The 12500-nt window shown below is 45.1% G+C and overlaps 1 protein-coding gene and 1 non-coding gene across 6 annotated transcripts in view; both read left to right on the top strand.

Moving 5' to 3' along the window:
• Positions 1 to 12500, top strand: part of LOC106594732 (protein sidekick-1) — a 438074-nt gene that overhangs the window by 362722 nt on the left and 62852 nt on the right. For 4 of the 5 annotated variants that reach the window (XM_045713026.1, XM_045713029.1, XM_045713028.1 and 1 more), the window contains 3 exons: positions 325 to 423; positions 6384 to 6578; positions 10404 to 10605. In XM_045713026.1, coding sequence (XP_045568982.1) covers positions 325 to 423; positions 6384 to 6578; positions 10404 to 10605 — 496 coding nt within the window. Of the gene's footprint in view, positions 1 to 324; positions 424 to 6383; positions 6579 to 10094; positions 10141 to 10403; positions 10606 to 12500 lie in introns of those variants that run through there. The other variant, XM_045713030.1, reaches the window with a different exon arrangement.
• On the top strand, positions 3954 to 4029 carry trnac-gca (transfer RNA cysteine (anticodon GCA)). Its single transcript has one exon. It is a non-coding gene; the product is annotated as a tRNA-Cys (tRNA).

Here is a 12500-nt window from a genome sequence, read left to right as displayed (position 1 = left end):
TTATATGACCTTTATATCTGACCCCCCATGTTATATGACCTTTATATCTGACCCCACATGTTATGACCTTTATATCTGACCCCCCATGTTATATGACCTTTATATCTGACCCCCATGTTATATGACCTTTATATCCGACCCCCATGTTATATGACCTTTATATCTGACCCCCCATGTTATATGACCTTTATATTTGTCATGTATTTTACTATGACATGGATGACAGCATGATGTTCTGTGTTTTAATGATGTTGTGAAGATTAAATGATAATAAATTCCTCGTCCCCCCTCCTCCCTTCCCCCTCCTCCCTCCTCTCTCTATAGTTCCAGGTCCCCCAGTGAGGCTGTTGTTTCCAGAGGTTAGTCTGACGTCTGTCAGGGTGGTGTGGCAGCCTCCTACTGACCCCAACGGGATTATCATGGGTGAGACACAGTCTTAACACACACTCACACACACAGTCTTAACACACACTCACACAGACACACAGTCTGTAACATTGTAATCATATCCAGTAGAAGATGTATTCTGAAGATCCATTCGCCGGGACACAGGACCAATTAGGGTTCTTGGGTTGTCCTCATAGGAGAACCCTTTGAAGAACCCTTTTTGGTTCCAGGTAGAACCCTCTTGGGTTCCATGTAGAACCGTTTCCACAGAGGGTTCTACCTGGAATCAAAAAAGGAACCCTATGGTAACCTTTTTTTCTAAGTGTGCAGTTCAAACACTGTGCTCTGCTCCGATGGCACCGTGTGTCTGTCTGTGTGTGTCTGTCTATCACTCACCAACATGTCCGTAGGGAGCAGAACTATTAAACTTACTGATGCAAGACCCTCCACACATATACACACACACACACACACACACACACACTACTTAGACACACACACACACACACACTACTTAGACACACACACACACACACACACACACACACACACACACAGACACACACACACAGACTAAGACACACACAGACTAAGACACACACACTCACTCAGAACACACACACACACACACACACACACACACACACACACACACACAAAGACACACACACACACACTCAGACACAGGAGTCTGGAAGTGTAAATGAAAGTGTTCTAATGGGAGAGAGGATATATTGAAATCTGGGAGAGGGAGAAAGAGGAGGATAGATATAGAGGGAAATAAAAGAGAGAGAGAGATCTAGAGAGACAGCAGCAGACAGGGACAATAGATATAGATATAGAAGAGATAGATAGATCTAGAGAGAAGACAGCAGACAGGGATTCTCAGAGGGGTGAGGTGGCAAGGACAGGTGTAGAGCTGAATAGAGAAAATGATAGAGAGCGATAGAAAGGAGAATGTGAATAGTGTTGTTTTGTCCTCTGCGGGCAAGGACAGACAGGACAGACAGACAGAGTGATGTGTTGCAGGGGGAGGACATTTAGCGTGACACCTCCATTTGACAGAGGACATCTGTCTTTCCTCGCCTCAGAAGCACAGCAAGGACAGAGAGAGAGTGAGTGAGTGAGAGAGAGGAAGAGAGAGAGAGCAGGCAGAGACAGAGAGAGGGGGTGAGAGAGAGAGAGAGAGAGAGAGAGAGCAGGCAGAGACAGACAGAGAGAGGGGGTGAGAGAGAGAGAGACAGAGACAGAGAGAGAGAGAGAGAGAGGGAGAGAGAGAGAGAGTTACAGCATCATGTTACAACAAATGGAAAGAGGTGAGAGAAAGGGTAGAAAGAGAAAGAGGAGGAGTCTAATTAATACTTATGAAATACTTCCAGTGCCTTCAGAAAGTATTCACACCACTTGACTTTTTCCACATTTTGTTGTGTTACTGTATTTAAAATAGATTACATTGAGATGTTGTGTTACTGTATTTAAAATAGATTACATTGAGATGTTGTGTTACTGTATTTAAAATAGATTACATTGAGATGTTGTGTTACTGTATTTAAAATAGATTACATTGAGATGTTGTGTTACAGTATTTAAAATAGATTACATTGAGATGTTGTGTTACTGTATTTAAAATAGATTACATTGAGATGTTGTGTTACTGTATTTAAAATAGATTACATTGAGATGTTGTGTTACTGTCCTACACATAAAACCCCATAATGTCAAAGTGGAATTATGTTTTTAGAAATGTTAACAAATTAATACAAATGTAAAAGCTGAGCTGTCCTGAGTCAATAAGTATTCAACCCCTTTGTTATGGCAAACCTAAATAAGTTCAGGAGTAAATATATGCTTAACAAGTCACATAAGTTGCACAAACTCACTCTGTGTGCAATAATAGTGTTTAACATGAGTTTTGAATAACTACCTCATCTCTGTACCCCACACATACAATTATCTGTAAGGTCCCTCAGTCGAGCAGTGAATTTCAAGCACAGATTCAACCACAGAGACCAGGGAGGTTTTCCAATGCCTCACAAATAAGGGAACCTATTGGTATATGGGTACAACTAAACACATTGAAGATCCCTTTGAGCGTGCTGACTTTATTAATTACACTTTGGATGGTGTATCAATACACCCAGTCACTACGAAGATACAGACGTCCTTCCTAACTCAGTTGCCAGAGAGGAAGGAAACCGCTCAGGGATTTCACCATGAGGCCAATGGTGACTTTAAAACAGTTACAGAGTTTAATGGCTGTGATATGAGAAAACTGAGGATGGATCAACAACATTGTAGTTACTCCACAATACTAACCTAAATGACAGAGTGAAAAGAAGGAAGCCTGAAAAGAATAAAAATATTTGAAAACATACATCCTGTTTGCAACAAGGCATGTAAGTAAAACTGCAAAACATTTGGCAAAGAAATTAAATTGATGTGTAGGAGACACGGTCAGGGATCAGTGGAGACACGGTCAGGGATCAGTGAGGTGTAGGAGGCACGGTCAGGGATCAGTGGGGTGTAGGAGACACGGTCAGGGATCAGTGAGGTGTAGGAGACACGGTCAGGGATCTGTGAGGTGTAGGAGACACGGTCAGGGATCAGTGAGGTGTAGGAGACACGGTCAGGGATCAGTGAGGTGTAGGAGACACGGTCAGGGATCAGTGAGGTGTAGGAGACACGGTCAGGGATCAGTGGGGTGTAGGAGACACGGTCAGGGATCAGTGGTGTGGAAGGTAGAGAGGTGTGTGAGTGTGTACTGTAATTACATGGCCAGCTGGGTGCGGGGCAGAGAGTCGGACACAAACCATACCGCTCAAAAACACACCATGGTTCACTGCCAAGGGGACAGGAGAGAAGGATAGGGGGGGGGGGTGTATAAGATATGTGTGTGTGTGTGAGATGTGTGTACTGAATACAGAGTAAGGTTGCCTGAGTCCTGAAGCCTCGTCTTTAGCTCAGTGGACTAACACAGTCTTGATTTAGCTCAGTGGACTAACACAGTCTTGTCTTTAGCTCAGTGGACTAACAGTCTTGTCTTCAGCTCAGTGGACTAACAGTCTTGATTTAGCTCAGTGGACTAACAGTCTTGTCTTCAGCTCAGTGGACTAACACAGTCTTGTCTTCAGCTCAGTGGACTAACACAGTCTTGATTTAGCTCAGTGGACTAACACAGTCTTAGGTTATGGTATTCTCTGTGACTATGTACAAACTCAGTGAGCATAGCCTTGCTGCTCAAGAGAAGACAGGCTATGTGCACACTGCCCACAAAATGAGGTGGAAACTGAGCTGCACTTAACATCCTGCCCAATGTATGACCATATTAGAGACACATATTTCCCTCAGATTATACAGACCCACAAAGAATTAGAAAACAAACCCGATTTTGATAAACTCCCATATCTATTGGGTGAAATACTAGTGTGCAACCAGAAAAGGGCAACCAGTGAAGAACAAACACCATTGAAAATACAACCCATATTTATGTTTATTTCGTTTCCCTTTTGCACATCATTACAACACTTGAAATGTCTTTATTATTTTGGTCCAAACACACAAAGACAGCCTTCCCTGTAGCTCAGTTGGTAGAGCATGGTGTTTGCAAAACCAGGGTTGTGGGTTCGATTCCCACGGGGGGCCAGCACAGAATTTTTTTTTAATGAAATTGTATGAAATGTATGCATTCACTACTGTAAGTCGCTCTGGATAAGAGCGTCTGCTAAATGACTAAAATGTAAAATGTGAAGTGGGCACGACAAAGCCTATTCCCCCTCGGGAGACTGAAGAGATTTGGCATGGTTCCTCAGATCCTCAAAAGGTTCTACAGCTGCACCATCGACAGCATCCTGACTGGTTGCATCACTGCCTGGTATGGCAACTGCTCGGCCTCCGGCCGCAAGGCACTACAGAGGGTAATGCGTACAGCCCAGTACATCACCGGGGCCAAGCTTCCTGCCATCCAGGACCTCTATACCAGGAGGTGTCAGAGGAAGGCCCTAACAATTGTCAAAGACTCCAGACACCCTAGTCATAGACTGTTTTCTCTGTTACCTCACGGCAAGCGGTACCGGAGCGCCAAGTCTAGGTCCAAGAGGCTTCTAAACAGCTTCTACCCCCAAGCCATAAGACTCCTGAACATCTAACTTCTAATCAAAGGGCTTCCCAAAACCCTCTTTTACGCTGCTGCTACTCACTGTTTATAATCTATGCATAGTCACTTTACCTCTACCTACATGTACATATTACTGCACATTGACTCTGTACCGGTACCCCCTGTATATAGTCTCCACATTGACTCTGTACCGGTACCCCCTGTATATAGCCTCCACACTGACTCTGTACCAGTACCCCCTGTATACAGCCTCCACATTGACTCTGTACCGGTACCCCCTGTATATAGTCTCCACATTGACTCTGTACCGGTACCCCCTGTATACAGCCTCCACATTGACTCTGTACCAGTACCCCCTGTATACAGCCTCCACATTGACTCTGTACCGGTACCCCCTGTATATAGTCTCCACACTGACTCTGTACCGGTACCCCCTGTATACAGCCTCCACATTGACTCTGTACCGGTACCCCCTGTATACAGCCTCCACATTGACTCTGTACCGGTACCCCCTGTATACAGCCTCCACATTGACTCTGTACCGGTACCCCCTGTATACAGCCTCCACATTGACTCTGTACCGGTACCCCCTGTATACAGCCTCCACATTGACTCTGTACCGGTACCCCCTGTATACAGCCTCCACATTGACTCTGTACCGGTACCCCCTGTATACAGCCTCCACATTGACTCTGTACCGGTACCTCCTGTATATAGCCTCCACACTGACTCTGTACCAGTACCCCCTGTATATAGCCTCCACACTGACTCTGTACCGGTACCTCCTGTATATAGCCTCCACACTGACTCTGTACCAGTACCCCCTGTATACAGCCTCCACATTGACTCTGTACCGGTACCTCCTGTATATAGCCTCCACATTGACTCTGTACCGGTACCCCCTGTATATAGCCTCCACATTGACTCTGTACTGGTACCTCCTGTATATAGCCTCCACATTGACTCTGTACCGGTACCTCCTGTATATAGCCTCCACACTGACTCTGTACCGGTACCCCCTGTATATAGCCTCACTTGTTATTTTACTGCTGCTGTTTAATTATTTGTTACTTTTACTTTTTACTTATTTAAAAAATAATAATCTTAACTTCTTAAAGAATTTTTGGTTAAGGGCTTCACTGTACAGTCTACACATGTTGTATTTGGCGCATGTGACAAATACAATTTTATTTAATTTGTAATGTTTGCTGTAATTTTTTATTGTTTATTTCACTTTTGTTTATTATCTATTTCACTTGCTTTAGCAATGTTAGCATATGTTTCCCATGCCAATAAAGCCCTTTAATTGAAATCTCCCTCAGAAAGAATGGCAATGAGGTGTGTGTGTGTGCTGATCTTGTTGAAAGCCTGTTTCCTATCATCTCCCTTTGGGCTCTAGGATCTAAAGTAGGCCACACACACACACACACACACACACACACACACACACACACACACACACACACACACACACACACACACACACACACACACACACACACACACGAACTACCCCCCTACCCACAAACACCCTCACCAGAACACCAGGATTCTACATAAAGTAACTCTTTCTCTCTTTCTGTCTCTTTCCACCCCTCTCCTCCCCCTCCCTTCCTCTCCCTCTTCTCTTCTCCTCTCCTCCCTCCACCCCTCTCCTCCCCCTCCCTTCCTCCTCCTCTCCCTCCTCTCCTCCCTCCACCCCTCTCCTCCCCCTCCCTTCCTCTCCCTCTTCTCCTCTCCTCCCTCCACCCCTCTCCTCCCCCTCCCTTCCTCCTCCTCTCCCTCTTCTCCTCTCCTCCCTCCACCCCTCTCCTCCCCTCCCTACCTCCTCCTCACTTCTCTCTCCTCCTCCCCGCCGTCCTCCCTCTTCTCCCTCTCGTAGGTTATCAGATAGCGTACCGTCTGGATGCTGGTGACCCCATGCGGTTCACTACGGTGGAGGTGGGGTCGACCGCGCGTCAGTTTACAGTCAGCGGTTTGACCGGAGACCAGGCCTATGTGTTCAAGTTGACCGCTAGGACCTCTCAGGGATGGGGTAGAGCTGAGGAAGCTGTAGTTATCACCACCGAACGCAGAGGTAAGAGACACACACTACAGTACACAGAGACACAGTACACAGAGACACAGTACACAGAGACACAGGACACAGAGACACAGTACACAGAGACACAGTACACAGAGACACAGTACACAGAGACACACACACACCACAGTACACAGAGACACAGTACACAGAGAGACAGTACACAGAGACACAGTACACAGAGACACACACACACCACAGTACACAGAGACACAGTACACAGAGACACACACACACCACAGTACACAGAGACACAGTACACAGTACACAGAGACACAGTACACAGAGTCACAGTACACAGAGACACACACACCACAGTACACAGAGACTCAGTACACAGAGACACATTACACAGAGACACAAAGTCACAGAGACACAGTACACAGAGTCACAGAGACACAGTACACAGAGTCACAGAGACACAGAGTCACAGTACACAGAGACACAGTACACAGAGACACAGAAACGCACACCACAGTACACAGAGACACAGTACAGAGAGACACAGAGACACATTCCACAGAGACACAGTACACAGAGACACAATACAGAGAGACACAATACAGAGAGACACATTCCACAGAGACACAGTACACAGAGACACAATACAGAGAGACACAATACAGAGAGACACATTACACAGAGACACAGTACACAGAGACACAATACAGAGAGACACATTACACAGAGACACAGTACACAGAGCTGTGCTACATTACTCATTATAAACTGAGATCATCTGTTTTAGTAGCTCTGTTCTACAACAATGAGAGTATTAAAGTGTGTAGTAGTATTTTTCTGAGACTGTATCCAATAGGAGGGAGGGAGAGAGAGAGAAAAAGAAAGATTGTGTGTGTTTGTGAACAGATTAATGTTTACCGAGAATCAATGAGGATGTTATTACCAGTCAGATCGATAACCATCTGAAATTAAACAATTACACTGCTGTCACCCCCTGTGTGTGTGTGTGTGTGTGTGTGTGTGTGTGTGTGTGTGTGTGTGTGTGTGTGTGTGTGTGTGTGTGTGTGTGTGTGTGTGTGTCCACTTTTATCTGTGCCAATGGATTTGCACGGAGACGCGTGATTTACTGAGCGACCACGGTGAACCATTTAACAGTTCCTAATTGAATATCACACATGTGTACACAACGCTTTGGCATTAGTCTCTTATGAACACCAGGACCGTATGAACACCAGGACCGTATGAACAACAGGACCGTATGAACACCAGGACAGTATGAACACCAGGACCGTATGAACACCAGGACCGTATGAACACCAGGACCGTATGAACACCAGGACCGTATGAACACCAGGACCGTATGAACACCAGGACAATATGAACACCAGGACCACAATATGAACACCAGGACCACAATATGAACACCAGGACCACAATATGAACACCAGGACCACAATATGAACACCAGGACAATATGAACACCAGGACAATATGAACACCAGCACAATATCAACACCAGGACCACAATATGAACACCAGGACAATATGAACACCAGGACCACAATATCAACACCAGGACAACAATATCAACACCAGGACCACAATATCAACACCAGGACAACAATATCAACACCAGGACAACAATATCAACACCAGGACCACAATATCAACACCAGGACAACAATATGAACACCAGGACAACAATATCAACACCAGGACCACAATATGAACACCAGGACCACAATATGAACACCAGGACAATATGAACACCAGGACAATTATGAACACCAGGACAATATGAACACCAGGACAATATGAACACCAGGACAATATGAACACCAGGACAATATGAACACCAGGACCACAATATGAACACCAGGACCACAATATCAACACCAGGACAACAATATGAACACCAGGACCACAATATCAACACCAGGACAACAATATCAACACCAGGACCACAATATCAACACCAGGACAACAATATCAACACCAGGACAACAATATCAACACCAGGACAACAATATCAACACCAGGACCACAATATCAACACCAGGACAACAATATCAACACCAGGACAACAATATCAACACCAGGACAACAATATCAACACCAGGACCACAATATCAACACCAGGACAACAATATGAACACCAGGACAACAATATCAACACCAGGACAACAATATCAACACCAGGACAACAATATCAACACCAGGACAACAATATCAACACCAGGACAACAATATCAACACCAGGACAACAATATCAACACCAGGACAACAATATGAACACCAGGACAACAATATCAACACCAGGACAACAATATCAACACCAGGACAACAATATCAACACCAGGACAACAATATCAACACCAGGACCACAATATCAACACCAGGACAACAATATGAACACCAGGACCACAATATGAACACCAGGACCACAATATGAACACCAGGACCACAATATGAACACCAGGACCACAATATGAACACCAGGACCACAATATGAACACCAGCACCACAATATGAACACCAGCACAATATGAATGTATACTGATCAAAAATTAAACGCAACACGCAACAATTTCTACGATTTTACTGAGTTACAGTTCATATAAGGAAATCAGTCAATTGAAATAAATTAATTAGGCCCTAATCTATGGATTTACCATGAGTGGTAATACAGATATTAATCTGTTGTTCACAGATACCTTAAAAAAGAAAAATAGGGGCGTGGATCAGAAAACCAGTCAGAATCTGGTGTGACCACCATTTTCCTCATGCAGCGCGACACATCTTCTTCACATAGAGTTGATCAGGCTGTTGATTGTGGCCTGTGGAATTTTGTCCCACTCCTCTTCAATGACTTTGGTTGAAGTTTCTGGATATTGGCTGGAAATGGAACACACTGTTGTACATGTTGATCCAGAGCATCCCAAACATGCTCAATGTGTGACTTGTCTGATGAGTTTGCAGGCCATGGAAGAACTGGGACATTTTCATCTTCTAGGAATTGTGTCCAGATCCTTGCGACATGGGGCCGTGCATTATCGCGCTGAAACATGAGGTGATGGCGGCGGATGAATGGCACGACAATGGGCCTCAGGATCTCGTCACGGTATCCCCACCTCCACCATGGGGCACTCTGTTCACAACATTGACATCAGTAAACCGCTCGCCCACACAACGCCATACACGTGGTCTGTGGTTGTGTGGCCGGTTGGACGTATTGCCAAATTCTCTAAAACGACGTTGGAGGCAGCTTATGGTTGGAAAACTAACATTCTATTCTCTGGCAACAGCTCTGGTGGACATTCCTGTAGTCAGCATGCCAATTGCACGCTCCCTCAACTTGAGACATCTATCTATGACATCATCTGTGGCGTTGTGTTGTGTCATCTATCTATTACATCATCTGTGGCGTTGTGTCATATATCTATGAAACCATCATCTGTGGCGTTGTGTTGTGTCATCCATCTATGACATCATCTGTGGCGTTGTGTTGTGTCATCCATCTATGACACAACACAATGCCACAGACTGGGTCCCCACAACTTCCAAGGAACCAAACGTGCTAGCTGGATACACACTGGTATGGTAACACACAAACACACACACCATTGGTTAAAGTGTGGTGTGACTCAAAGCTCTGTTGTTCCATGATACTAGCAGCTGAACTGATAGAGTTCTGCTCTGTTGGGGGCTTTAGACACAAGCTCAAGGATCAACTGACTATGGAGATCTCTGTCTCTCAGTTCAATAGACTTTATTTACATGGCCAGTTAAATCTCACTCTCCCTCTCTTTCTCTATCTCTCGGTCTCTCTGTCTCTCTACCTCTCTCTCTCCCCTCCAGAGCGTCCCTCCCCCCCCAGGAAGTTGTCCGTCCCCCAGGGGGAGGTCCAGTCTCGTAGGCTCCGCCTCCACTGGGTTGCCGGGATGACAGGCTCCTCCCCCCTACGGTACTACAGCCTGCAAACCAGAGAGCTTCCGACCGGAGACTGGACCAGTCACTCTGCTGATATACCACACAATTATACAGCCTGGACCGTAGAGAGGTAACCATGACCACCACACAACCACCAAACAACTACAACCAGGGCTCGAAATTAACTTCTTTTTTTTCATTGGTAGCACTGGTGCTCCTAACTTAAAAAAATGTAGGTGGACAACGTGAAGTCTAGGAGCACCAGAATATTTTTTATTTTTTTTATTGATTGAGATATAGAATATATAGTCCCAGTCAGTATTGGATAGAATGCCCGCCTGTGGGGAGAACAACCGATCAGAACATTATGCTAGCAGTGAGTGAGTGCTAGCTAGCTACCGATCAGAACATTATGCTAGCAGTGAGTGAGTGCTAGCTAGCTACCGATCAGAACATTGTGCTAGCAGTGAGTGAGTGCTAGCTAGCTACCGATCAGAACATTATGCTAGCAGTGAGTGAGTGCTAGCTAGCTACCGATCAGAACATTATGCTAGCAGTGAGTGAGTGCCAGCTACCTACCGATCAGAACATTATGGTAGCAGTGAGTGACTGTTAGCTAGCTACTGACCGGATCATTGCGCTAGCAGTGAGTGAGTGCTAGCTAGCTACCGATCAGAACATTATGCTAGCAGTGAGTGAGTGCTAGCTAGCTACCGACCAGAACATTATGCTAGCCAAGACCAACAGCACAAACATATGGACTGTAGCGAGTGGAGTTACAAACAGACTATACGAAACAAGTTACATGTCTTACCTGTGAGATTAAATGTTCTCCAGACATGTGTAACCTACTTGGACACCGAGTCCACACATTTCCCACTCTCTCACGCCGAATAGCGTGAAGCCACAGGGCTCTTCTCACAGGTTCCATTTCCCTACGTGGGTGTATTGCGATCCGTAGGTGGGGATTTTTCAATCAATCAATCAATCAAATGTATTTATAAAGCCCTTCTTACATCAGCAGATGTCACAAAGTGCTGTACAGAAACCCAGCCTAAAACCCCAAATAGCAAGCAATGCAGATGTAGAAGCACAGTGGCTAGGAAAAACTCCCTAGAAAGGCCAAAACCTAGGAGGAAACCTAGATAGGAACCAGGCTATGAGGGGGGCCAGTCCTCTTCTGGCTGTGCTGGGTGGAGATTATAACAGAACATGGCCAAGATGTTCAAATGTTCATAAATGACCAGCATGGTCAAATAATAATAATCACAGTAGTTGTCGAGGGTGCAACAAGTCAGCGCCTCAAGAGTAAATGTCAGTTGGCTTTTCATAGCCGATCATTCAGAGTATCTCTATCGCTCCTGCTGTCTCTAGAGAGTTGAAAACAGCAGGTCTGGGACAGATAGCACGTCCGGTAAACAGGGCAGGGTTCCATAGCCGCAGGCAGAACAGTTGAAACTGGAGAAGCAGCACGACCAGGTGGACTGGGGACAGCAAGGAGATATCAGGACAGGTAGTCCTGAGGCATGGTTCTAGGGCTCAGGTCCTCCGAGAAAGAAAGAAAGAAAATGAGAGAGAATTAGAGAGAGCATACTTAAATTCACACAGGACACCGGATAAGACAGGAGACATACTCCAGATAGTAATGGGAAGTAATTGTAGTTTTTCTCAATTTGTAGGTGTGGCCGAGGGGAATTCCTTATTATTAGGTGAATATCTAATTGGAGAATTGGGCCCATATGAATTCTTGCTACTTTGAAGCACATGTTGTGCAATATTTAATTTAAGTATTTAATCCTGTAAAGACATTTTGTCATTAGTGGATTACTAGGTTTCTACATTGTGTAAAAGCACTACCGACATCCAAAATTCTACACTGTCTCTTTAAAAGCGTCAAGTTTGTGAGTGATGACATGCAAGAGATCAGTCGTTCACAAACAAATACCTGTGTGTGGTTTTGGAACGACCCGCGACATGGTTTATGAATAGGACCTAAAAGCAAACGTTTTGGTCCACCAGTCACTG

The sequence above is a fragment of the Salmo salar genome, chromosome ssa02 (assembly GCF_905237065.1).
Source record: "Salmo salar chromosome ssa02, Ssal_v3.1, whole genome shotgun sequence".
In the NCBI taxonomy this organism is placed as follows: domain Eukaryota; kingdom Metazoa; phylum Chordata; class Actinopteri; order Salmoniformes; family Salmonidae; genus Salmo; species Salmo salar.
The sequence above is the reverse complement of the archived record's forward strand: the minus strand, read 5'-3'. Positions and strand labels throughout refer to the sequence as shown.